This window comes from Symphodus melops, assembly GCF_947650265.1.
Source record: "Symphodus melops genome assembly, chromosome: 21".
NCBI lineage: Eukaryota > Metazoa > Chordata > Actinopteri > Labriformes > Labridae > Symphodus > Symphodus melops.
Window position 1 is genome coordinate 11,243,307 of NC_136711.1, and position 27,883 is coordinate 11,271,189.

The 27,883-nt window shown below is 40.7% G+C and overlaps 2 protein-coding genes across 2 annotated transcripts; one reads left to right on the forward strand and one right to left on the reverse strand.

Moving 5' to 3' along the window:
- Nucleotides 1-64: 64 nt before the first annotated feature.
- Nucleotides 65-3,981, forward strand: psmc5 (proteasome 26S subunit, ATPase 5). The gene is made up of 12 exons (XM_079372291.1): nucleotides 65-171; nucleotides 1,383-1,454; nucleotides 1,548-1,617; nucleotides 1,713-1,810; nucleotides 1,897-1,953; nucleotides 2,114-2,344; nucleotides 2,711-2,837; nucleotides 2,944-3,134; nucleotides 3,249-3,347; nucleotides 3,432-3,542; nucleotides 3,622-3,708; nucleotides 3,816-3,981. The coding sequence occupies exons 1-12, from the start codon at nucleotides 148-150 to the stop codon at nucleotides 3,867-3,869; spliced, it is 1,221 nt and encodes a 406-aa protein (XP_079228417.1). The 5' UTR covers nucleotides 65-147; the 3' UTR covers nucleotides 3,870-3,981.
- Nucleotides 3,979-26,859, reverse strand: LOC306842186 (MAGUK p55 subfamily member 3-like). The gene is made up of 20 exons (XM_079372303.1): nucleotides 26,595-26,859; nucleotides 22,478-22,624; nucleotides 21,856-21,974; nucleotides 20,987-21,064; nucleotides 20,754-20,834; nucleotides 14,101-14,238; nucleotides 13,219-13,300; nucleotides 12,722-12,807; nucleotides 12,558-12,632; nucleotides 11,570-11,766; nucleotides 11,390-11,454; nucleotides 10,386-10,403; nucleotides 10,029-10,070; nucleotides 8,170-8,235; nucleotides 7,854-8,012; nucleotides 7,528-7,608; nucleotides 6,503-6,596; nucleotides 6,230-6,338; nucleotides 5,697-5,816; nucleotides 3,979-4,672 (listed from the first exon to the last, which is right to left on the reverse strand). Exons 2-20 carry the CDS (start codon nucleotides 22,512-22,514, stop codon nucleotides 4,493-4,495), a joined length of 1,827 nt encoding a protein of 608 aa, XP_079228429.1. The 5' UTR covers nucleotides 22,515-22,624; nucleotides 26,595-26,859; the 3' UTR covers nucleotides 3,979-4,492.
- Between the last annotated feature and the right edge of the window lie 1,024 nt (nucleotides 26,860-27,883).

Consider the following 27,883-nt stretch of genomic DNA (forward strand, 5'->3'; position numbering starts at 1 on the left):
AAACCGATTTCAAAACAAGTTTAAACTTGTTAAAAAATCAATAAATGACGCTAGGTGGCGATGTGTGTATCTAATGCTGTCAACAAACCACGAATAAGAAGTCAGCCGGAAAACACCGGTTTCCAAGCGGATGTAGAAAATTTCAAGATGGAGGTGGACGGGATCGATCATGTAGGTGTATTTTTCTGCCGTTTTGTCGATTTTTTCCTAATATTGCGAAAGAAACGGAACAAATGTGGTGATAGTCGAATGGTTCCTTTAAACGAGTTGTTAGATTACAAATATGTGTGAATGGGTCGTAACTATCGAGTCGTCACATCATTAAAAACGTACATGAAAAGAAAACTATGCTGTCTCATTGTAGCTAACCTAGCTAATGAACCGGGCTAGCTCGGACTTACTGCAGCTTGTTTTAGCTTTCACATCATCTAACACGACGTGTAATTATTTCCTAATATATTTTAAGAGTACACGGTGGTTAATTGAAACTAAAAAGGGCTAATACTAATTCATAAAAGACATCAGGTGTTTCCACGTTAGTGCTTGTTAGCTTCAGCTGAGTGTAAATGTGATATAACACATAAAGACTTTTATCTCTGTTGTTGCTTCAAACAGGCTCTGGATAATAGTTTTACCTACAGGTTAACACACTGTGGGAGTTTCCTGTCAGTGTTATAAATTTTTTAAATTTGATTTTGACACCTGAAGAGAAGGGAACGATTCACTCAACTCACAATACAATACATATAAAACTGAGTTCACGATACGATTTGTTATCAGATCTGGAGGTGATCGGAGCTTCTCATTGTGCTGTTGATTTAAATGTTGCATCATGTTGGTTGTGCTGTCTGTTTACTTCTTTTTTGTTGAAATATTTTCACTCAGTTTTTGTCTTTAATTTTCTCTCTTGGGACACTTGCAACGTTTCCCCTGCTACAATACAACCAGCCTCTGCTCTACAGCTGCTGATGCTCACCGTGTTACTGCGATTCGTTTTTCAGAGAACCGATTTGAACCTCGACACCGTCGGAATGTATTTTTAAGTCGCCTCATGATTAATCTTTACATCCCTACCGAAGAGTTAAACTTACTCTCTAAAAAGATTATCAAGTAAACTTTCACTCCTTTAACTGACTGTTGGCAATCAACAGCAGTTCACATATTCTTGTTTAAACTGTGATTTATTTAACATTTCCAACCTTTTTATTTTTATTTTACTACACTCTTAAAATATGAGAAGATAGCATGCTTTTTCACACACAGTAACAGTCAGACAGGTGTGAACTTCATCATAAAAGATAAACACTGACTGAAGCTCTGTTTGAAGGATGAGGAATAAGAGTCGGACCGCTCTGTGAGTGAATGTGTTTCTCCTTTGACAGATGGAGATGGGTGAGAGTAAAGGTGGCTCAGGACTCCGACAGTACTACTTGTCAAAGATTGAAGAGTTACAGGTAAAGTATTGCGTCTTTCTCGCATTAATGGGCCTTGTGTTTGACAACGTTTTGCTCGCCTGTTCACTCTGAGCCTTTATTTTTTCTTGACAGCTGACAGTAAATGATAAGAGTCAGAATCTCAGGCGTCTGCAGGCACAGAGGAATGAGCTCAATGCCAAAGGTACATACACTCTTTAGTTTGATAAGCCTGCTCTTGTTTTAATTTAACGCAGCACCAAAAAAAAAACACTAAATGTGTTGTGTGTTCTCTTTCAGTGCGTCTTCTTCGTGAGGAGCTGCAGTTACTACAGGAGCAGGGCTCCTACGTAGGAGAAGTGGTTCGGGTCATGGACAAAAAGAAAGTGCTGGTCAAGGTAAAATGAGCTGTTCTTTGAAGCACATATTATTTGAACTGTTGGTTGGTGGATTAAATAAACACTTCATATCATCTTTTCTGTAGGTGCATCCAGAAGGAAAATTTGTTGTGGATGTGGACAAGAACATTGACATCAATGATGTTAGTATTTCATGTTATTAAAAAAATAAATATATATATATATTATTATTGCTATCATAAAAAACCCCACACATCTCTTACAAACAAATATTCACTTCAATTTGTCTTATCACTACTGGAGGTGAGTTATATTTGTCGTCCCGCTGTAACCTTTCGACAGGTGACTCCAAACTGCCGCGTCGCTCTGCGTAACGACAGCTACACCTTGCACAAGATCCTGCCCAACAAGGTGGACCCTCTGGTGTCCCTCATGATGGTGGAGAAGGTGCCGGACTCCACCTACGAGATGATCGGTGGCCTGGATAAACAGATCAAGGAGATCAAGGAAGTGATCGAGCTGCCTGTGAAGCATCCCGAGCTGTTTGAGGCCTTAGGCATCGCACAGCCCAAGGTGGGTGATTGACAAGAGAACTGGCCGTGTCTCATGGACGGTGAGAGCTTAGCTTTTAGTTAATAACAAATCAATACAACTATGATCGGATCACTGAGAGCTGTGCATGGCCCAGGTTTTATTTAACAGCAGTTAGCTGTTGATTTGCTTCTAACCTCTATGTAAAGAAACTGAAAAATGACCGGAGCAAATCAAGTAACGACTAAAGTTTGACACTTTAGTCGTCAAATGTCGAGCTTTGTCTTTTATAAAGTCCAAAATCAAGATATAACCCCTTCAAACTTTGGTACATCAACAATGAAGCATGTTTTCATGAAGTCGGTTTAGAGATGGTTGTGATTTGAGTGTTTCTTTGAACGTGTGCAGGGTGTGCTGCTGTATGGCCCCCCAGGAACAGGGAAAACCCTTCTGGCCCGAGCTGTGGCCCACCACACTGACTGCACGTTCATCAGGGTGTCAGGCTCTGAGCTGGTCCAGAAGTTCATCGGGGAAGGTGAACTCTCTTAGTTCAGCACACTGTGTTCTATTCTTGACATTTGTTTATTTATTATTTAATATCTATTTCCTTGGATGACCTTTGTCTTTCTCTCCTATGCTAGGTGCCCGTATGGTGCGGGAGCTGTTCGTTATGGCCAGAGAACACGCTCCCTCCATCATCTTCATGGACGAGATCGACTCCATCGGGTCGTCTCGTCTGGAGGGAGGCTCGGGTGGTGACAGTGAGGTGCAGAGGACGATGCTGGAGCTGCTCAATCAGCTGGACGGCTTCGAGGCCACCAAGAATATCAAGGTATAACACACACACCAGGAAATAACTTTTTGTTCGACGGACGCGCTTTTTAAAAGGGAATAACTGCTGCTTCTTAAATCTGCACCCTGAACATAAAACGACTTTGTCTCTCAGGTCATCATGGCTACAAACCGAATCGACATCCTCGACTCAGCTCTGCTCAGGCCCGGCAGGATCGACAGGAAGATTGAGTTTCCCCCTCCAAATGAAGAGGTACGTCACTCGTACAGCTTCAACATGCACTGATGTGATTTAAGGGCCGCATGACCGAGCAGCTCCTTCATTCCGCACACACAGGCTCGTCTGGACATCCTGAAGATCCACTCGAGGAAGATGAACCTGACACGTGGCATTAATCTGAGGAAGATTGCCGAGCTGATGCCCGGAGCTTCTGGCGCTGAAGTCAAGGTGAGCGTCGGCTAGATCGTAGCTGTTAGCCGGCAGTAAAAGACGTTCCTTTCTTTTATTCTCCTGCGTGTATTTTCAGGGTGTTTGCACCGAGGCAGGGATGTACGCTCTGAGAGAAAGGAGAGTTCACGTCAACCAGGAGGACTTTGAAATGGCTGTGGCAAAGGTTTGTGTAACTCTGCACTTCTATCGTCTTAATGAAACAAGTCTAGGACTAAACTTGGATCACTTTACGTTCAATCTGAGTAAGACCGTTGTCGCTCTCCTCACCAGGTGATGCAGAAAGACAGCGAGAAGAACATGTCCATCAAGAAGCTGTGGAAGTAAAAGGCCTTGTGCACACAATGCAAACACATGTATATTTTCCTTCTTTGTTTATGATTTGATTTCTAATTGTTGCATAAGTCATTCTAAAGTAAAGCTTTTCCCCACAAAATGACTTGATGGCTTTGAGTTTTATTTCTCAGTAGTTCATCAGATACATTAAAGAACTTTCAGACTGTCACGTAACAGAAACAGAGGTACAGTGTCCAGCACGAGGTTTAGTCATTTTACAATGCTCCATATGGCACTTGACATTATAGCTGCTATCACAGAGGTCGTCTTACATTACTGATCTTACCAAGTGCAGATCTTGGACTACGGCTTGCTTCAGGAACTTTGTCCTACATGCATGTACAACATGCTTTGATACTGCCGATGTACACTTACAAATACTCACTATACATTGAAGAATCCAACACACAGGCTTGTTTGATGTTCACGCTGATGGACGAACAGCTTGAGCTCGCTGCAGGTGTTCTTGTATGACACTGATTTGATTCAGCAGACTACCACAAACCTCATAAGTGTGTTAACAAACACTGGATTACTCCAACACCAGCAGATTGATCCGTCCTCCACGTGTACGTCCACTCGTCCAACTTCAACCAGACGCGCGTTTAAGCAGGCTAGCTCCTCACCCAGGACAGAGGCACCCACTGAGGCTCCACCTGCACCCTCTCCAGCACCACCTGGAGCTCAGCTAAGGCACTGACCGGGTCCTCCTTCACCAGCACGTAATCCACTAAATGTCCGTAGCACTCGTCTATCCGATCAGCTGACATTTTCATTTCTTGAAGGTCGTCCTCCTGGTCAGCACAGAGGGGGGAAAAGTATTTATTTAAGCACTACTGCAGGAGAGACTGACACTGAATATGAGCACAGCAGTGATCTGTCCTAGCAGTTAAGGTTCGCCTCATGTGCGGCTTTAGTCCTCCACGCAGGCGGCCTGGGTTAGAGTGTGACCTGTGGCTTCATGCAAGTCATCTCCCGCTCTCTCTCATCCTGATGTCCTACTTTATCCACTGTCCAATCAGATAACAGACATGCTTAGTGTCTCGGTAACGCTCTGTGTGTTAGCAGTGCAGCTAAAATATAACTTCTCGAACTATTATACCTATTGTTTGTGTAGGTCATTCCAGATGTTTGGTCACCACCTTATTTGCCTCTATGAAGGTTTATTCTCTGATTGGCCCTCTGCCCAGCAGAACTGTAGTATTGTTTAATATGTAAATTATGTAATTGAAACAAAGGAGAACTAAGGACAGTAATAAGACATCGTTTGCACATTATTACTAACCACTTTATTTTATCTGCTAGTTGTCCCTGTTAGTGTGTCTCTGGGAGCCTGCAGTCTCATTTTAAACGTCTTTATATTCTTAATCTAGTTTGTTCAGAGTTAGATATGACCATCTGCTGACAGCAGACGCAGTCAGGATTGTGATTGGTTAAATGAAGCTAACTCCGCCCCTACATGTGAACTCTGGGTTTAGTCCGGTTGCTCACCAGCTTTGTATGTCTAATAATCACAGTCTCTTCTGTTTGGATTAGTAAAGCCAGATAAACCGTAGATACTCTGTTCTTAGTCCAGACCTCAGGTTTAATTTGGTCTAAACATTTACTCACCCGCTTCTCATAGACGTGGAAACATTTTAACTACTGAACGTCTTAGTGGCCATAGACATCGTTAAACTCAGACTGCTCACTGTGTGTCAGCCCTCATGATTTGTCTCCAGTCACCAGTCAAACAGCCTGCTCAGAATGAGGTGCTGACTCCAAAAGCAGAAATTAAACGTCCGTGTTCTCGTCTGAGCTGTGTTCTTAGTGACTCACCGTGATCCCTGAGCTGAGTGAGGAGGACGAGCCCAGCAGTTTCTTTTTACTGTCAAGGATTCGAAGCCTTACAAAGATGACGTACGGTTTGAACTCAGCTGTGCGTAGAGTCTTCAGTGCCTAAACGTGGAGAAGACGGAACAACATTTATGGTATTTCACAAAAGACAAACAGGAAGTCAAGCCAGCTGTTTAATTCTTTATAACTTACTAACAGTATCAGTGTTGTTAAACTGTGGAATCCTATGGCTTCTGTTCAGGCAGAGTATCTTCAAACTACCAGAGTCTTATCTTTCAAACAAAGATTGTTGCAACTTTTTTTTTTTTTTTTTCTAAATATAGTGCAGTTAAAAAAACGAGACATTACTGATCCTGATTATTGTGGCAGACATCCAATCAGTGAGCAGCCTAAATCCCTGTTCATGTCTGCACAAGTCTCCATGTTTTAAATGAAGTACAGGTACGTGAAATGTAACACAGAAATTGTTAAAAAATGTTTGTTTGTCGGTGCTGAATGAACGCTTAGATACAAACCTCTGGTTGCACATCCACCAGGCAGACCTTCTGTTGATCCAGAATTTTGTGAATGGACTCCAAACGGGTGCCGTACAGATTCTCTTTGTACTCTCCGTATTCAATGAATCTGCAGAGGTTCAGCACCATCATGATTACTCAAACACATGAGGGAAGAACAGGAACTAAGACATTTTGAAAAGTGACTCCATTTCTTCTCAAATAAAAAGTGAATCATTTGTTGCTTTTTATACATTTGGTGTTACGTGATGTTGATGAGTGTCCAGTACTCACTTGCCGCTCAGGATGTCGGCCTCAAAGGCGGCTTTGGAGATGAAGTGGTACTCCACTCCCTCTCGCTCGTGACTTTTCCTCGCTCGAGTGGTGTCTTTCAGGTCACATTGTCGATCACAGAATGCAAGAAAAGATCATCGCTGGGTGTTTTGTGGATTTTTTTCTGGCCACACTTTATATAACAAGGTGATATGCTTCACTAATGCGTGAGTCATGAGGATTTCTTACATGCTTCTGATCAGCCTCTCTTGCTGCAGAACGATGTGTGTTCTTTTTTAGACGATGCGCTTTACAAATCAACTCTCTCAAAGACAGCCAAGCAAACTTCTGTCTCTCCGTTTGTCTTGTTGGTTTGTTAAACTCCCGCCTACATCACATCTGGTGTCTGACTTTAAAACTGTCTTTATTGTCCTCCAACACTCTGACACCCACGTGTGTTTAGTTTTGTGTTGTTTGTGTCAATCACTTGTTTTCTTTTCAGTGTTACACATAAAAAAGAGACATTCAACCGTTACCAAGCTTTTGTTTAAAATCATCCTTCATATAGTTCTCTGTGCCGAGCTTTATTGACGGCACATAAGGATATTCTATTTGATTTTTAAAGTAATTTTTGATTTGCTAGTTGTTTACATTATCACGAACGCTCCTAAAGTCGTATTCTGACGAGGAAACTTATTTGTTTTATTTTACTTAACCAGGGGAAATTCAGTAAGCTGAGCTAAAATCCAACATGGCTGCTGCGTGCATCAACAGTAAAGTTTAAGGTGAATATTATTAGTGTTTATTAACAACTTAGTCATTTTTTAATAATTTATATTCTATCCAGCAGTTACCAGCAGTTTGTGTTTTGTATCCTCATTTCAAATTCATATATGTTACTAACCCCCTTTCATCGCAAGAAGGAGCAAGAGGCATATGGGAGTAAATTGTTTTGGTGTAGCTTGACATAGAAATATCCAGATGATCTTAAATTTTAGATTACTATCAGGTACCACAGAAATAATAATAATTTAAAAAAGACTCACGAGGCACAGCGAGACCATACCGTCGAGGACTTTCAGCAATCACCTTCTGTTTGAGCTCAGTGAGCCGAGCGCCCAGGGAACCTGTGGTCAAATCATAAGAGAATAAAAACTGATGAAAGAGTTATGAGATGAGAAATAATTATTAACAGAATTAAATATTGACATCTGACTCTTCTCAACCAGACTCAAAGCTTCAACCTGCAGACATTTCATTTTCATTAGCCAAGTCAAATGTTTTGTTTTGTTGTCACAAAGCTTGACTACCTCTCTAAATTTCGAGCATCCCTTCATTGCTTCACGTCACCAAACCCCAGCAGTGACCCTACCTATCAGAACTATAAGGCGAGGCCTCTCTCCAGGGCGGGGCAGATAATGTGTTACTTCTTCATAAATCAGGAAGTCGGTGTGAATGGCATCTGGAGTGTGAGGTTCTCCTGGTGAACCCTGGTGATCCTTCCTGCCACGAGAACTTCTGCGCAGGCCTGCTGGGTTTAAAAACACAAACATGTTTTGAGATATGCACGTTAAAACACTCTCTTCAAGTCTAGCTCACAGAGGATTTCTCGCTCTCTCCCCGACTAAAAATCAAGCCCACACAACACAGACACACTGAACAACACCAGTAGAAATCAGTGAGAGTACCTGAGTAAAAATCCCATGAGAAAGCTTGGCCACAGAAGACAGGGGCGGCCTTACTCTTGGGAGAGACTGCAGCTCGTATTAGATCAGTTATTTAACCAGTTGAATCTTATCAACAGAATAGAAGCTTGGCAGCCATGCATGTTGTGTCTACCACCTTTAGCATGTAGCATAAAGCACGTGATGAATGAAGTGCCACAAAGAAGCCTGTGAGAAGTTCTGGGGCTGTAGTCTGCCTTACCCCAAACACACAAAGTGAAAAGCTTTTTGACACAAAGCAAAGGCATCAAGAAACGTCCACAAACAAATATTCTGCCAATTATCAATCCTAACAATTGATAAAAAAAGGTTTTCATGACAGTTTCCATCAAACTGAGTCAATTCAAGGAAATTATCACCTGGGTTTCACGGTGCACAAACTTTGCTTTATTCTGCTGACAGTGCATGTTTTCTTAAACATGAGAGTTATTTAACTAAATCAGTGATTGTGGTTTTATTTTGTAAGCAGCAGGGACGGAAAGCAGAAGTTACATTAACTCAACTATTGTCATTGAGTCACATTTTAAGTGTGCTTGTCTGATTAGTGCATTACTGATTATAAAAACTACGAACAAATGACTTAAGAAAAAGACCCAAGCTTTTGGTCCTACTGTGAACCTGGCCAGTTGATTGGCTTACACAAACCACATGATGGTCAGGAGTATAGATCTATTATGAAGAAGAACCCTTAAAGATGGGGACGGATGAGTCAAACCAAAGAGTAGTCAAAAGCTGGACAAGTTTAACTATTAGAGCCAGATCATTGATTCCACCTTATAGCCATCATTTGCTGTTGAATTGTACTTAGGTAAAACTTTATATTATATTTTACTTGAGTACAATATTCCTGTAGTCTTTACACGCCGGGTTAAAGGATACTTTGGGGGAGGAAAGCTTTGCATCTGCTTCAACTAAACGCAGCAAAGTGGAGCTGAATGCTCGCATTCGTATGTTCATTGTAGCATTGTTAGCATCGTGAGGTTTACTCCGATGTTACCATGTGCATCCTCTGAGTTTAGCATGTTAGCATGCTAACAAGTACAACATTTTCAACTCATAATAGAACTAAAAAAAATATTCATAACTATTGATCCTGAGTGGGACATGAACATTTGCCCCACATTTAATGGTAATCTGTTTTATAACTGATGAGACTTTGAACTATAACTTTGACTTGAACTTCTTTTTGGGGGGCAGAGAGATAGGGAAGGTCTTAAATGATGTATCAGAAATGTTGAATGTCTGAATCATTTGGTTTGTAGTCTATTGAGAAGACTGAATGATTTCTCGCCATAACAGAAACTTTGGTCATTTCATATAATGCTTCAGAGACCGGGGATCCTCCTCTGAAAACCATGAATGCCTGTTCCATTATTAGTATAAGTTGTCAACCAAACACCAGAGTAAAATTGCCATGAAGAAAGTTATAAAGCTAATTGTTTAAAATTTGTGTACAAAGGTTTTTCTTCTTTGATTGCTTTAGAAAAAGATGTGAAGAATAGGTTCAGGTCTAAACAGAAGCAGCATACAAGAAGCAAATAAGAGCAGCCAAGAAGCCCGACGAACAAATAGATGAGATCGCTTACTTAGGACACGTCAGGATCTGGTCAGGTGGAAGGAAAGAAAACTTTCTTTCCAGTAAAGTGGTTTACTTTAGTTAAAACAGAATACACAAGCTGACAGCCGTCCTGACCAGTCGTATACTGTACATCCAAAGAAGAACAACTATGATAACACCTTGAGAATCTTTTCTGAAAGAACAGATGGATTAGCACACAGATGAGCAAAAATGTGATTCCCATAAATGGATCATGCCTCCTCACCTACTTCCTTTCCATTCAGAGCACCCTCACTGTCACAGTCCTCTGTAGGGTGACATGCAGGAAGAGAAAACAGGGTAAGAGGAGGAGAGGATGATGTTGGGGATACCTTAATGTCGGAACACAGCAAGTTATGTGCAGAAACCACAAACAAAAAAAAACAAACTTGTGGGGTAAAAATATGTCCATAAAGGAAAAAATGGGCAAAAAAAACAGAGGAAAGAAAATGTGCCATAAGTTGTTGGGTTTTTTTTGTTGTAGTTTTTAATGACTGGTAGAATTTCATGAAGAAATTCTGTCAATGATACGATGTGGTCAATGCAGGGATGGTTTTTTTAATACGAGGGTTTATGCACATACCTCTCTCAGCGCGATCATCTGAGGTTAGCAATGCAAAGAATAACACAAAGCATCACCATGGATAAAATATTACAGCTGCTGCATTATCAGGTTACTACAGTGTACACTCACAGTGGTCCTTCTTATAAGGTCAACTTTCTCAAATTCACAATAACAGGACTCTCAAGTGGTTCCTAAATCAAAACTAAATTCCATGGAAATTCTCCGAGTGTCCTTTAAAAATTTTTTTTTATCTGATCCTTAAAGAACTCCTTAGTTTTTACATTTAACTCAAATGTTTTTTATAATAATAATTTATGTATATATTGTTTCTAGGACTACAGTTTTCAGCCTGTTGAGCGTTCTAGTTTTTTATTTAACTTTGGGTTAGTGTTGATTTTGGCGCCCCCATGTGCACAAAGCAATAGATTTTATCGCTGCTGTTTTCTGTATATGTATAAGTAGTGTTTGTTCTCAAAAGATCTCAACCTGCTGTCTTTTAACATCTGCTGTGGAAAATGTAAACACAGCTTGTTTCTGCAGCATGCTGCTAATCACTTCTTTTGGCACCTACCCCACCAACAGATGTTTCAGGTTTAAAACAAATAAACAAATATCTAAGTCAGGTTTTATGTTGATGTGTTAATTTGATTTTCTAGCTGATAAAGAGGCATCAATATTATTTTAAAGGTATTTTATAACCATCTTAAAGTCCTAACTGGAGCTTAATGTAGTTAAAGTGGATACATTAAATAACTGGCTTGACCTCCTCTCTTTGTTTCCCGGAATACTTTGTTTTGTATTACTTATAATAATAAAATAAATATAAATAAATAAAATGGTTTATGTTTTCTTTTCAGGGATTAACCTTAGGTTCCCTGTTCTGTGTTCATAATCTGACTATCTGCATCTTCTTGGCTGGATTGGATTCAGCCAGAAACAACAGATCTGAGCTTTTTGTACATGTGTGGCATTCTGTAGGTCATAGGAGACCATTTTTGATTGCCGAGCAGAAATGGGCTTACATGTAGTGGCTTTTGGAGAAATAGGGGCGGGGAAAGAAGCCATTTTCATCCTGTATCTCAGCCGTCTGCAAAGAAAGAAGTAACAGACGAGAGAATATTTATCTAAATTAACTTTATGAGGCAGTTTTCGATCCTTCAAACTCAGTTAATACTTAGACAGCTGACTGCTGAGTACTGCACCTCTCCTGGAATTGTATGGAGGGGATGAGAGCAGCTCGAAGGTTGCAGTCGCCCACCCTCTTGGCCTGCCACCAGGTGGCATCCTCCTGGCTCACCACCTGAAGAACATCCCCTCTCTTAAAAGGAAGTCCCGCCTCCTGGCAGGGCGTAGCCTTGTCCTCATAGGGCGTGTAGTCAAACAAAGCTCGAAGATAAACCTTTAGAGAGCAGGAATCTTCTGTTAGCAATGATCACTTTAGGAAAAGCTTTTCTTGATGAGAGCACCATGTGAAGATTTCCACGGTTATGTCTGCTTATTGGGTAAAAAGCAAGAGCCAGGAGTTTTAGGAATAGGAGGAAAACAGCTTGTATGGCATTTCAAGAAATCAAGCCCCAACTCCTTGACATCACTACATATTCATTAATATTTAATAGTTGATGAACTCTTCTAATGTGACATCATTTGAAAACTAAGTGCCAGGATTCCCCAGAAGTGCTCTTCAATGGTCGAGTAGTGAAGGCTTTATCCAACTACTCACTCACAATCCCTACATGGCGTCATTGCCAGATTAAATAATGACAAAAGGATTTGATACAACTTCTTCTGGTCCTGACACTCACTGTGATGGTTTTTAAGAGAAGTCCTTTGGAACAGATTTTACTCTTTGATTTGAAGTGAATTCAGACCTCTGAGCGGGCAGGTGGGTTGTTGTACTTTCAGACAGACTCACACCAGCTGTCTCCTCCATCCTAATACTGAGCCAAGCAAACTCACAGCTGACTTTGACCTGGTATTAAATAAATGGACATGATAGTAACACATCTAAAAGTTCATACATAGGATGGGGCCATAGGTCCAAAATAATGACGACAGAAATGTTTTCATTTGAAAAATATATTCCAAATGTTAATCTCTCAGTTCAATTTGAACACTTCCTGGTGAATGATTGGGAAGCTGTCGTCTCTTTCAGAACTTCATTGATTGCGTAAGAGGGTAAAATGTGCTCACCCTGCTCTCCTTCAGTCTGTCTTCTTCTGCAACAGCTGGAATGATTTTCAGTGTGATTGAGCCCTGTGACTGGGACTGGTCAAACACATGAGATCAACAGAGTCACTCTCTGTCCAAAGTATTTCACAGGGACTAGCATGATGCTGTGTGGTGTATTTTTTTACCAGAATCTGACTAATTTCTTCTGGCCTTTTGTGGGTTATCAGGTTTCCATTGACCTCTCGAAGCTCGTCCCCTACATGAACCAGACCTGCAAACACGAACACAACACCCCGCCCCCCAACAAAATGAGTCAACTGTCCACAAATCCTAGACAAATTTCCCAAACATGTGGAACCACAAGGATGCTTTCCAAAGTTTGTGGCTCTGATTTGGAGGGAAGTCAACAACATCTCTATGGCAACAGCCAGGAGCATCCCTCATTTGTAATCTCAAAATATGCAATCTCGTGGCACTAATCTCAAGGATTTGATCCCCCGGTTCACGAGGTTACACAACGTAATCCCCCTCACTTCTCTGTCGGTATCACAGGAAAGACAAGAAAGTCGTGTTTGGTGGGAAGGTCAGAGGACAGAAACAGATAACCTGTGTCCATTTCCAGACTCTTCTTTAAACGAAGGATGACTTTTACATTCTGTTGTGATAAACATGTTTGTCTCACCACTGCGGTCGGCTGCTCCTCCTCTCATGATTCTGGCCACTATTACAGCTCCCGTCGACTCATCTCGGCGTATAGTCGCTCCCTGAGAAGAGAAGAAGCAACAATGGATCAGATTTTGAGACACACATCGTATCTGTTGCTGAGCTGAAACAACATTCTGATGCTCATTAAAGCTACTCTTCATTTTTAGGTTTGTGGATTTTGTTGGATTCAAATATGAGCCGAGTTGCTAAACTTTAAAGTCCCTTTTGCTTTATTTCTCTTATTTGTTGTTGTATTTCTAATTTTGTGAATGTATTCAAACCTCATTCTGAAATCGTCTGTCACACGAGCTCTCAGCTTCATCCATCAAGAGATACTCCATGATAGACTTTATTCATCATTTGGAGAGTAAATATATTTGATCTTTAGATTTAAAATACAAATGTAATGCCTGTATGACAAGTATCAAGCCACCATGATAGGATGAAGCCAGACTTGGGTTGGGAACCAGAGGGGTTGCCGGTTCGAGTCATGGTGCGGACCAAATATAGAAATTTGTCTAGTAGCTGGAGAGGTGCCACTTCCGGGGTGTCCTTGAGCAAGGCATCAACCCCCCCAACCAGCTCTGGAGCGCCTGCCGGGGGAAGCTCATAGGATCCTGTTTGTGCATGAGCCTATGTGTGTGTTGCATGTTCACCAGTGTAATACCTATATTTCCCCTCGGGGATCAATACAGTACAATCAAATAGATGACATGTATACATATTTCTTTCTTTCTCTCTCTATGTCTATACTCTTGCAGTACATTTTCCTTTGGGACTAATAAACATTGTAGTTTAAAGAAATGAAATATGAGGCATTATTTTGTGATATCCTCAGGTGTGTGAGGGGGAGACTCACCAGAGGCTCCTTGTTCTTCACAAGGCGCACAATCTTAACCGACTCTTCCTCCAAGTCGTCATCCAGGTCATCCGGAAGTGGCGGCAGCTTCGGGTCAAAGTTCTTTTGAGCCACCGTATCGTGGGCGGACAGCACCGCCTTCAAAAAAGACCCACAGACAAATGAGCAGAAACACTGGAAACATTTAAGAGTCCGAACAATGACATCAACAACAACAACGAAAACAACAACAAGGAGAACATTCAAGAGAATAAGAAACCAAAGAAAAGCCAATCAATAGTTTTAAAAACATGATACATCTGGAGATGGGCTTCATTAGATCAATAAACAATAATTTCTCTCCTTTGCTGCGTTTTTATAAATTAATGAGTGTTCCAGGTTCACAGCCTCAATCTCTTCCTGCTCCCAAGAAAGCCAATAAATTAAACGCGATCACTTGATAAGAGTAATTAGGCAGCCTCGTCTGCATGACGGGTGCAGGGGGAAGTACTGTACAGCTCTGACGTTGGTGTTATGTAATAAAAAGATCACATTAAAAGGAAACTCAGAGCAGCGATGGGGGAAGCAACGACACTTGACACAGAGGCTGATAAAAGGAAGAAGACACTGTCATGCATAAAGACAACAAAGTGCGTGTATGAGTGTTTGCGTGTGTGTGTGTGTGTGTGTGTGTGTGCGTGTGTGTGTGTGTGTATGAGTGTATGTATGCATGTGTGTGTGTGTATGTATGTATATGAGTGTGTGCATGCATGTATGTATGTATGTGTGTGTGTAAATGAGTGTGTGCATGTATGTGTGTGTGTGTGTGTGTGTGTGTGTTTATACGAATGTGCATGTATGTATGTATGCATGTATGTGTGTGTATGAGTGTGTGCATGTATGTATACATGCATGTATGTATGTGTGTGTGTATAAGAGAGTGTGTGTGTGTGTGTGTGCATGTATGTATGTGTTTGTATGAGTGAGTGTGTGCATGTATGTGTGTATAAGAGTGTGTGCATGTATGTATGAATGCATGTATGTGTATATGAGTGTATGTATGTATGTGTGTATGTATGTGAGTGTGTGCATGTGAGTGTGTGCATGTATGTATGTGTGTGTATACGAGTGTGTGCATGCATGTATGTATGTGTGTATATGAGTGTGTGCATGTATATAAGTGTGTTCCTGTATGTATGTATGTATGTATATAAGAGTGTGCATGTATGTATGCATGCGTGAATGTATGTGTATAAGAGTGTGTGCATGTATGTATGTATGTGTGTGTATATGAATGTGTGCATGTATGTATGCATGCATGTATGTGTGTGTATGAGAGTGTGTGTGTGCGCATGTATGTATGTATGTATGTATGTATGTGTGTGTATAGAAGAGTGTGTGCATGTATGTATGTGCGTATGTATGTGCGTATGTATGTCTGTGTGTGGATGTGTATATGAATGTGTGCATGTATGTATGCATGCATGCGTGCGTGTGTATATGAGTGAGTGTGTGTATGTATGTATGAATGCATGTATGTATGTTTGTATAGGAGTGTGTGCATGTATGTATCAGTATGTATGTATATGAGTGTGTGCGTGCATGCATGCATGTACGTATGTGTGTGTGTATGAGTGTGTGCATGTATGCATGCATGCATGCATGCATGTATGTATGTATGTATGTATGTATGTATGTATGTATATGAGTGTGTGCATGTATGTATGTATTTGTGTGTATATGAATGTGTGCATGTAAGTATGTGTATGTATGTGTGTATATATTAGTGTGTGCATGTATTTATGTATGTATGTTTATATGAGGTGTGCATGTATGTATTTGTGTATATATGAGTGTGTGCATGTATGTACGTGTATGAGTGTGTGCATGTATGTATGTGTATGGGTGTGTGCATGTATGTATGTATGTGTATAAGAGTGTGTATGTATGCATGCATGTATGTATGTGTGTGTATATGAGTGTGTGCATGCATGTATGCATGCATGTATGTGTGTGTATGAGAGTGTGTGTGCGCATGTATGTATGTATGTATGTGTGTGTGTAGAAGAGTGTGTGCATGTATGTATGCTTGTATGTATGTGCCTATGTATGGCTGTGTGTGGATGTGTATATATGAATGTGTGCATGCATGTATGCATGCATGCATGTATGTGTGTGTGTATATGAGTGAGTGTGTGTATGTATGTATGAATGCATGTATGTATGTTTGTATGAGTGAGTGTGTGCATGTATGTGTGTATAAGAGTGTGTGTGCATGTATGTATGTATGTATGTGTGTGTATATGAATGTGTGCATGTATGTATGAATGCATGTATGTGTATATGAGTGTATGTATGTATGTGTGTATGTATATGAGTGTGTGCATGTATGTATGTATTTGTGTGTATATGAATGTGTGCATGTATGTATGCATGCATGTGTGTATGAGTGTGTGCATGTAAGTATGTGTATGTATGTGTGTATATATTAGTGTGTGCATGTATTTATGTATGTATGTTTATACGAATGTGCATGTATGTATGTATGCATGTATGTGTGTGTATGAGTGTGTGCATGTATGTATACATGCATGTATGTGTGTGTATAAGAGAGTGTGTGTGTGTGTGTGTGCATGTATGTATGTGTTTGTATGAGTGAGTGTGTGCATGTATGTGTGTATAAGAGTGTGTGCATGTATGTATGTATGTATGTATGTGTGTGTATATGAATGTGTGCATGTATGTATGAATGCATGTATGTGTATATGAGTGTATGTATGTATGTGTGTATGTATGTGAGTGTGTGCATGTGAGTGTGTGCATGTATGTATGTGTGTGTATATGAGTGTGTGCATGGATGTATGTGTGTGTGTGTGTATAATAGTGTGCATGTATGTATGTATGTATGTGTGTATGCATGTATGTATGTGTATATGAGTGTGTGCATGTATATAAGTGTGTTCCTGTATGTATGTATGTATGTATATAAGAGTGTGCATGTATGTATGCATGCGTGAATGTATGTGTATATGAGTGTGTGCATGCATGTATGCATGCATGTAAATATGTGTGTATATGAGTGTGTGCATGTATGTATGTGTGTATGAGTGTGTGCTTGTATGTATGCTTGCATGCATGTGTATACGAGTGTGTGCATGCATGTATGTGTGTATGAGTGTGTGCTTGTATGTATGCTTGCATGCATGTGTATATGAGTGTGTGCATGCATGTATGTGTGTATGAGTGTGTGCATATGTATGTGTATGGGTGTGTGCATGTATGTATGTATGTGTATGTATGTATGTGTGTGTGTATGAGTGTGTGCATGCATGTATGTATGTGTATATGAGTCTGTGCATGTATGTATGCCTGCATGTATGTATGCATGCATGTATGTGTATATGAGGTGTGCATGTATGTATTTGTGTATATATGAGTGTGTGCATGTATGTATACATGCATGTATGTATGTGTGTGTGTGTGTATAAGAGTGTGTGTGTGTGTGTGTGTGTGCATGTATGTATGTGTTTGTATGAGTGAGTGTGTGCATGTATGTGTGTATAAGAGTGTGTGTGTGCATGTATGTATGTATGTGTGTGTGTGTATATGAATGTGTGCATGTATGTATGAATGCATGTATGTGTATATGAGTGTATGTATGTATGTGAGAGTGTGCATGTGAGTGTGTGCATGTATGTATGTGTGTGTATATGAGTGTGTGCATGCATGTATGTATGTGTGTATATGAGTGTGTGCATGTATATAAGTGTGTTCCTGTATGTATGTATGTATGTACATAAGAGTGTGTGCATGTATGCATGCATGCGTAAATGTATGTGTACATGAGTGTGTGCATGCATGTATGCATGCATGTAAATATGTGTGTATGTGAGTGTGTGCATGTATGTATGTATGTGTGTAGAAGAGAGTGTGCTTGTATGTATGCTTGCATGCATGTGTATGAGTGTGTGCATGCATGTATGTGTGTATGAGTGTGTGCTTGTATGTATGCTTGCATGCATGTGTATACGAGTGTGTGCATGCATGTATGTGTGTATGAGTGTGTGCTTGTATGTATGCTTGCATGCATGTGCATGAGTGTGTGCATGCATGTATGTGTATATGCATGTATGTATGTGTGTGTGTATGAGTGTGTGCATGCATGTATGTATGTGTATATGAGTCTGGGCATGTATGTATGCCTGCATGTATGTATGCATGCATGTATGTGTATATGAGGTGTGCATGTATGTATATATGAGTTTGTGCATGTATGTACACTCAACAAAAATATAAACGCAACACTTTTGTTTTTGCTCCCATTTGTCATGAGATGGACTCAAAGATCTAAAATTCATTCCAGATACACAATATTACCATTTCTCTCAAACATTGTTCACAAATCTGTCTAAATGTGTGATAGTGAGCACTTTTGCTTTGCTGAGATAATCCATCCCACCTCACAGGTGTGCCACATCAAGATGCTCATCAGACACCATGATTAGTGCACAGGTGTACCTTATACTGCCCACAATAAAAGGCCACTCTGAAATGTGCAGTTTTGTCTCACAGCAAAATGCCACAGATGGCGCAAGCATTGAGGGAGCGTGCAATTGGCATGCTGACAGCAGGAATGTCAACCAGATCTGTTGCTCGGGCATTGAATGTTCATTTCTCCACCATAAGCCGTCTCCAAAGGCGTTTCAGAGAATATGGCAGTACATCCAACCGGCCTCACAACCGCAGACCACGTGTAACCACACCAGCCCAGGACCTCCACATCCAGCAGGTTCACCTCCAAGATCGTCTGAGACCAGCTACTCAGACAGCTGCTGAAACAATTGGTTTGCATAACCAAAGAATTTCTGCACAAACTGTCAGAAACCGTCTCAGGGAAGCTCAACTGCATGCTCGTCGTCCTCATCGGGGTCTTAACCTGACTCCAGATCGTCGCCGTAACAGACTTGAGTGGGCAAATGCTCACATTCGATGGCGTCTGGCACGTTGGAGAGGTGTTCTCTTCACGGATGAATCTCGGTTTACATTGTTCAGGGCAGATGGCAGACAGCGTGTGTGGCGTCGTGTGGGTGAGCGCTTTGCTGATGTCAATGTTGTGGATCGAGTGGCCCATGGTGGTGGTGGGGTTATGGTATGGGCAGGCATCTGTTATGGACGAAGAACACAGGTGCATTTTATTGATGGCATTTTGAATGCACAGAGATACCGTGATGAGATCCTGAGGCCCATTGTTGTGCCATACATCCATGAACATCACCTCATGTTTCAGCAAGATAATGCACGGCCCCATGTTGCAAGGATCTGTACACAATTCTTGGAAGCTGAAAATGTCCCAGTTCTTGCATGGCCAGCATACTCACCGGACATGTCACCCATTGAGCATGTTTGGGATGTGCTTGACCGGCGTATACGACAGCGCGTACCAGTTCCCACTAATATCCAGCAACTTCGCACAGCCATTGAAGAGGAGTGGACCAACATTCCACAGGCCACAATTGACAATCTGATAAACTCTATGCGAAGAAGATGTGTTGCACTGCATGAGGCAAATGGTGGTCACACCAGATACTGACTGGTTCTGAGTCCCCAGACCCTCAATAAAGCAAAAACTGCACATTTCAGAGTGGCCTTTTATTGTGGGCAGTATAAGGTACACCTGTGCACTAATCATGGTGTCTGATGAGCATCTTGATGTGGCACACCTGTGAGGTGGGATGGATTGTCTCAGCAAAGCAAAAGTGCTCACTATCACACATTTAGACAGATTTGTGAACAATGTTTGAGAGAAATGGTAATATTGTGTATCTGGAATGAATTTTAGATCTTTGAGTCCATCTCATGACAAATGGGAGCAAAAACAAAAGTGTTGCGTTTATATTTTTGTTGAGTATATGTATGTGTGTATATGAGTGTGTGCATGTATGTATGTGTATGTATGTATGCATGTATGTATGTGTGTATATGAGTGTGTGCATGTATGTATGCATGTATGTGTGTGTAAATGAGTGTATGTATGTATGAATGCATGTATGTGTATATGAGTGTGTGCATGTATGTATGTGTGTGTTTATGAGTGTGTGTGTGTGTATGTATGCCTGCATGTATGCATGTACTGTATGTGTGTATATGAGTGTATGTATGTATGTATGTATGTGTGTGTGTATATGAGTGTGTGCATGTATGTATGTATGTATGTATGTATGTATGTGTGTATTTGTGTGTATATGAGTGTGTGCATGTATGTATGTATGCATGTATGTGTATGAGCGTGTGCATGTATGTATGTGTGTATATATTAGTGTGTGCATGTATTTATGTATGTACGTTTATATGAGTGTGCATGCATGCATGTATGTGTATGTGCAACTGTGCATGTATGTACGTGTGTGTGTGTGTATAAGAGTGTGTGCATGTATGTATACATGCATGTATGTATGTGTGTGTATAAGAGTGTGTGTGTGTGTGTGCATGTATATATGCATGCATGCATGCATGTACGTATGTATGTGTATATGAGTGTGTGCACGTATGTATATATGTATGTATATGACTGTGTGCATATATGTATGTGTGTATATGAGTGTGTGCATGTATGCATGTATGAATGTATGTGTGTGTATATGAGTGTGTGCATGTATGTATGTATGCGTGTGTACCTTGAGGTGTGGAGTGCTCAGCAGGAGAAGAAGCTCTCTCTCGTCGTCCTCCAGAGGTCCATTCTGAAGCTCTTCTGCCAGCTGAAGATTTGACCAAGTTAACCATCTCAACATGTTTACCACATCTCATCACAAAATGAAAAAACGTCCACAGATGCTTGACACCAATATATTTGTAATTACAAAGATACATAATATTTAGTTTTGAAATATAAAGGAATGGATGCACCTACATCCTCTGCCAGACAGGAGGCGCTGTGTAGGACAGGGGTCGGGCTATATTTCTCATACTGCCTCAGTTTGTCATGGATCTGGACATCAAACACAAACACAGATAATCACTCAGTCAAAGCAACTTATTTGCACATCCTTTTCTGGATTAAATGTGTTTTTCCAATCATCAAATTAAGTTAAAAAAAATAAAAATGATGGGAGTTCTAACATGGGATATTTAAAAAAAGAAATACTGTATGCAAGGTCGGAGGGACAGTCTGATAAGACTATTGCATTTCAAGTTTTAGAGAAAAAGGACCACTGCAGAAATGTGTTCTTTTCTAAATGGTTGTGTTCAACATTTATCCCAACTTCCAAATGAAATATTCTCACTTTTATTTGCTCAGACAGTCTGAGGGGCACAGTGCTTCGTGGGGCTGATACGGTATAGATCATCTGGGTAATTCTGCATAATGAATATGACGTCACATTGAGTATGACAGTATCGGGCTTCAGACACAGCCAGAGTGTTTTTTCAGATTATACAAAGAAAACTAGTTCAGAATCATTCTCAAATAAAACAGGTTTTTTTGTTGTTGTTGTTTAAACTTTGGAAAAGTTGAGAAATCAGTATTTGGTCAAATCACCCTGATCATGTATTAAGATTCTCATGTGTCCTGGCATGCTCTCCACCAGTTTCATCGCTGAGTAGCCATCCATCTTCCAAAACACTAAAGAAGAACGAGCTGTTCTTTGCGCATGCAGATCAGCTGAGTCAAGGACATTTTGAAGTGGTTTCTTTTTTTTTTCCCCCTGAACTGTAAGTGCATTTAATCTGAATGATTAACATTTCAGAGGATGCACAGCTGTGTCGTTGTTTCTGCAGTACCTTCATGAGGTAACCCAGGCTTTTCTCACTGAACACATCTTTGAGGAATACCAAGTCCTCCTTGTGGTTTGCGTCGGGGTGGAGCTGAGAGGTGAGCAGGGCCAGAGTCTCATGCAGCCCTGAATCATCCAAGAAACAAAACATTAATCCTCCATCCTGACAATAAATAAATAAATATATATGAAACCGCTTATGATAGTAAGGTCCTCTACCTGCTTATTGCAAAATGTCTTGAGATAACACTGACGCTATACAAATAAAGATTGATTGATTATGGATCATAACAATAGAGTTCAATAACTTTGTTACGTTTTATTTCCTTCTAACTGGTAAAGCTGTACAGTTTTTTTTTTATACATCATACATGTATATAAACCATTGTAACCTTTTGACCTGCCTCCTTAAAGTTAAACTAATTATAATTGCTTAAACACTGTTACAAAAACATCAACCAAAATCAGGCTTCATGGATGTTTCAAAGTTTCTCTCTTCAGTCTAATATTCTTTTTTTGCAGGTACTAATAAAGCATGGCGGAAGCTCCAGCTTGTTATTATACGTTGGTATTATTCATAAGCAGGTATATCAGTGCAGGCAGGCAGTGAAGGAGGAGCAGGGCGGTACCTGTGCTTGCTGACACGATGGGCATGGCTTCAATCATTCACCGAGGCAGGAAGGTGCAGAGAAGGGAGAGAACAGGGAGGGAGGGGAACAAAGTCGGTGAGTTTTCCTCCACTGGAGTCCGGGGCCGAGGTGAAGTACCAGAAACGGCTGGGAATGAAAACAGAAAGAATCCAAATTACCATACATTTCTAAGAAATCAAGGGCTTGGTACAAAACGTCGATTTTACAGGGAAACTAATCATTCTGACTTTGAAAGCAACAATCTGACTTTTTCTCTCTTTTCTAGCCAAGGTGATGTCATGCTGTACGTCAAACTTCTTCTTCAGTAAAGTCTCACACTAGTTCGATGCCTCTTCCAGGATCTTCACTTTTGACTCTGGCTTGTGAAAATACGACATTTCTGGATGGGAAGAAAATGACTGACGGCAGGATGGCGTCATGCCAACGTGCTGCTGACGCCCAGATCTGAGACAGGTTTAAAATGTAATGGAACTCCACTCTCGAGCTGTGATGGAGAAAAAAAAGGCTCTAAAAAGGGATGGAGAGTTTAACGCCGATTATGATTGCAAGATGGAGCAAACGTAAATTCAGATTTTGAAAGTACTTTCTCTGTCCTGCAGTTGTTGTTTGATTCCTTCTGTTGGCCGTCACTCAATCCCCCCTCCATTGAGAAAACTCAGTCTCTAACAACTAAGCAGACAGCTCTGGGGAGGAAAATCCTCTCCCTCCTCCTCCTCTGTGTTTCCCTGCTTTCATTCAGCCCCTCCGCCCTGCACACTTGGCTCAAGTTCCTGACCTTCTTTCTCATCTCGGACTCTAATTGCAAGAGGCAGCGAAGAGCTTACAGCTGACATCTCTCTGTTTTTTTTCCCTCCACTCACTCACTCACTGAGTCTGTTGTGTAAATACTTAAGGTTCCCCTTGGCCATATGGTGGTATTATCTAGCCTCCTTGATTTGAGACAGCGTCGCTCGCGGCTCTGTGCATCACTGAGGATTTCATTGAATACAATGAAGCAGATTAGAAAAAAAGACTGGCAGATTATAAAGAGAAACTGAAGCAGCTCGAACGCAGCGAAGCCTTGTCGTTTCTCTTTTTCAACATGAAGAAGAACTCTGCAGCGCGCCAAATGAACCGACTGAGAGTACGCGTCGCTTTAACTAACGTATTACTAACTAACTGATTACTAGAGAGAGGATTTGAAGCCTCTGCATCTCATTTAATTAAAAAGTGAATCTCTTTGGGGGGGTTTGCTGTGGGACGGCATTAGTTGTAGGAAAAAAAAAAAAAGATATTGTATGGATTGACATAACATTTGGTTCAGACACGTCACCCTCAGATTACATCATGATAATCCTAAAGATCGCCTGACACTTGAGTTTAAAATCAAACACTGTTGATGCAGAATCAGCCCCTTTATTACTCTGCAAACCAGTTCATACAGTATATATATATATATATATATATATATATATATATATATATATATATAGACTTTATATCAGTCCATGTAGCTCCCACACAATGACAGGGAATATGGAAGAGTGAAAGCACAGAGGTCTTCTCTCATACTTGATTGAAGCTTCGATGGATAAATAATGATCTGCTGATCAAGATCCTGTTGATGTTAGCATGTAGCGTGGATGGACACTTTTCGTTGCATCAAATATTCAGACCAGCCCTGAATCAAGGGCTCGGAAAAAAAAACTTGCGATTCTATTTCTTTGTGTTATACATTTACTGATTCATCGACTGAAAAGTAGCACTGTAGCATCAACTGTGGCGGTCCACAGAGGTCCGGGGAGTTGGTGTAAGAGACTTAACAAGCCGAGTGTCCGCTAATCTCTTGATCTTATTTACTACTACACCTGCTGGAGGCTCTCCAGCGTTGACATGTATCTGATGATTCTGTGTGTGTGTGTGTGTGTGTGTGTGTGTGTGTGTAAAAGGACGCAGGCTCTTCCTTTAGTGCCATGTGGGCCGTTTTGTGTGGCCTCGTTGTATATTCACAACATGGCCTCTTCTTCTGGTCTCAGGTGCTGTGAATCACTGAGCGTTACAATCCTCCCACCGAATCCTCAGCCGAGGAGGACTGGAGTTATTCTGAGAACCTTTAAGGGATAAACAAATGTTGATGTTTGTCTAAAACTTGACCGATTTGTGGTTTATTGCGTCCCTCTGTTCTCTTTGTCGTTTATCTTAACAAAACAATCACGACGAGTCAACTCGGCGTAGGACTTATCATGCTCACATTGTGTTCGTGGAGCTTAACCTTATGTCTCTGTCCTCTCTGCTCACACTAACGCGCTCCATCACGCTCTAACGCCACCTGTTTTTCCAAACTCATTTGCTGTTGGACGGGTCCCGAGGGGAAGACAGAGAGGGGCGAGGTCGCCAACACACTGTTTATGCCATCTGCCCGCCACTGTGTGTGTGTGTGCGTGTGTGGTCCATCCTCCACCTATGACACCACCCCCCACATGGCCGCTCTGACATATCTGCATATGACAGATTTCAGTCCAATATCTGTTCGGGGGGAAAAAAAAGACATCCCCACTGTATATTTTACAAGGGTATTAAGATAATCTATTACAACTCCACGAAGGCTTTATTTGTTCTGTTGCTCATTTGAAAAATTAGATGCTCTCCGCTCTCTACCACGACAGAAAGATGAGCTAATACAGGCCTGCATCCCGAGTACTATCATTAATGCTATCATTCATTCATTCAGTCAGTAAGCAGGAAAAGACTCTCAAAATACTTTGGCGATGACTTTTAACGATTTAAATGTCAAATTCCATAGTCCAATATGCAAAGATGTGACGTGAAAAAAAATATGAAAAAGAAAAACTGAAAATCTTCATTGAGAAGCTGAAACAACAAATATTTACAGTTTCTGCTTGAAAAGGACCCACTACACACACACACACACACACACACACACACACACACACACACACACACACACACACACACACACACACACACACACACACACACACACACACACACACACACACAATAAATAAAGGGACCTTCTTGCCTTGTCCTATGTGTATGATCCAGATCAAAGAATGGACTTTAATATGTTTATGCGAAATAGTTTTCTTTCAAATATTCAAAGTTCCCCTGTATTCAAATATAGCTACTTTCAAATTTTGTCCAGATTTTTAATTTTCCAAGTATAAAAATGCTTGAAATATATAAAAAAAAAAAAAAAAAAGTAGTGCAGATGAGGTCAGCAGCCAGACAGATTTTAAGAGGCTTATAAGACGAACATCACTTCTGAACACCTTCAACACGCCCACTCGGAGACACAGCAGCTGGAGGGAGAGAATCACTTCTTGTGTTGGGAGATTGAATTCACTTCTGTCTCCACGTCAGCTTTGTTCTTTTTGTGGTCACAATTTCAGAATCTCATCAGCCAACATACTTCAAACTTAACATCTTTTTTTTTTTTTTTTTTTTTAATCTCAACACAAAAATAAAGCTGGACTGTAAACATGTCCTCTGAAGAATCAATTACCTTGTTTCATTTACATTTACAACACTACAGTTTGAGCCAAAATATGAAAGACTGATCTTCCGTTTAAACTTGTTATTGGGTTTTAAGCCATTCTTGCAACAACAACAAAAAGTGACCTTCCCTCTGGCTGCCCTGCTTCTTCTAAAAGCCAAAGAAGACGCCATACATTAGAAACCCCCCTCAGCCCTGCCCTGCAGCACACTCACTTATCCATAGCTGTCAACCTCAAAAGATTCCTATTTATTTCCCACAGGTCCTTTTGAAATGCAGCCTACGAGTGTATGAAGATGTATGACCTCATGCTTATTGTCCTGCAGGAGTTGGCAGAAAATTACATGTTGCAGACACATTCATATTGAACTCAAAGCTCTGATTAAATAAAACCTCAAAACATTACATGTATTTCGTTGCTGTATAGTCAACACAAACATAGTAAGGTTTACCGTTTTCTCAGTCAGCAAATATGTAATTGAACATTAATTCAGAGTGTTCCTGAAGGCATCATTTCATAGTGGAAAAGAAACAGAAATGAACATGGGTGTGGAGCTAAACACAGGTCAGTCAGTGCACGTGGGAAAAAAGCATCCTCACCTTTTTGGGGCTACCCTCAGCCTCCGCGCGCGTGCCTGTTTCTCTCAGTTTTCTGTCCCCTCGACACCGCTTCTGTCTCAACACGACTCTTCCTCCCCCTTTGTGTTTCCTCTCCCCCCTTCCTCCTCTTTGTATTTCTCTTCAGCCCTCAGCTGACGTGCACACTTTGGGCTGTTAATTTACCTTCTCTGCGTCCAGTTGGTCGCTTTGAGAGCCGCCCCTTCCCCCCTCTGTCTGTCTGTCAGTCAGTCAATCAGCCAGGTTGCTCCCGTGCTCGCTCTCTCTCTCTCTCTCTCTCAGTGCTGCTTTCAAATGCACCATGTAATTTTTACTATCAAAGAATCACACGAAAACAATTGCATAGCCTTTTATTATTATTATTATCATTATTATTATTATGCTACTTGTCACTGTCAGTAAAATGTTTGAATTGAGTAGAAACCAAAGAGTGTAAAGCACAACATATATAAATGTATTCATAATTTTCTCTTGGATAAAATGTCTTCCTTTACAGCAAGCAATTCGTATCTCATAGTTTAGATTTTATGTCAAGTCAAAATCCAAAGTTTTATTGTGAAATACGAGTGGGAGTATGATACTCGTATTTCATATTTGTTTGTACCTGGAAAAAATAAAGTGTCCATACAAACTGTAATCTGCTTCAAAGAGTAATGATCTCGTCTCTACTGGACTGCTGGACTCACCTTCATTTTTTTCCAAATACTATTTTAATATATTTGTTTAAAATATGCAAGAAATAACCTTCCTATGAGCTCATTTTCAAGCTTAAGTATAATCCTTACCCTTTCAAATAATACTCGCACAACAGGAAGAAAAAAAACAAAAACTTTGCAGGTCATTCATTAGTATGTACTCCCATTCTTCGATGTTCGTTGAAGACAGTTTCTATAAATCCCGACAGCTCTTGAAGGCAGCCTAATGTGCACACATGCTACAAACTGCACGCCTCCTCGGGCCCGCCCCTCTCAATACTGAGCATTTCTATTCATCCCCTCCCTCCATGTCTATGTCTCTCCAGCGAGCTGGTTTAATACATGTTTTGGCTGATGCTCAATGATGTGATGTGTGGGGGACTGAAGCTTTGAAAACATGGACTATGAATCATCCTTGACCTGAACAGAGAAAAGATGGAACTCCCTTTGCATTCCACCCTGTTGTGTTTCCACTTATTTTTACTCCTTTAAACTGTATTTCCCCCCTCTTCTTCTGTCCCTTTGCTCATCTTGTTCATCTGGTTGTTTCTTGCTCAAAAAGAGACCTTGATGCAT

Excerpts from the sequence above, each read along its gene's own strand:
- psmc5 (XM_079372291.1), top strand. The coding sequence starts at position 148 with ATGGAGGTGGACGGGATCGATCAT. Across the intron at positions 172-1,382 it reads AGGTGGACGGGATCGATCAT|ATGGAGATGGGTGAGAGTAA; the intron begins GTAGGTGTATTT and ends CTCCTTTGACAG. Across the intron at positions 1,455-1,547 it reads CAAAGATTGAAGAGTTACAG|CTGACAGTAAATGATAAGAG; the intron begins GTAAAGTATTGC and ends TTTTCTTGACAG.
- LOC306842186 (XM_079372303.1), bottom strand. The coding sequence starts at position 22,514 with ATGATTGAAGCCATGCCCATCGTGTCAGCAAGCACAG. Across the intron at positions 11,455-11,569 it reads TCCATACAATTCCAGGAGAG|ACGGCTGAGATACAGGATGA; the intron begins GTGCAGTACTCA and ends CTTTCTTTGCAG. Across the intron at positions 7,609-7,853 it reads TCGCCTTATAGTTCTGATAG|GTTCCCTGGGCGCTCGGCTC; the intron begins GTAGGGTCACTG and ends ATTTGACCACAG.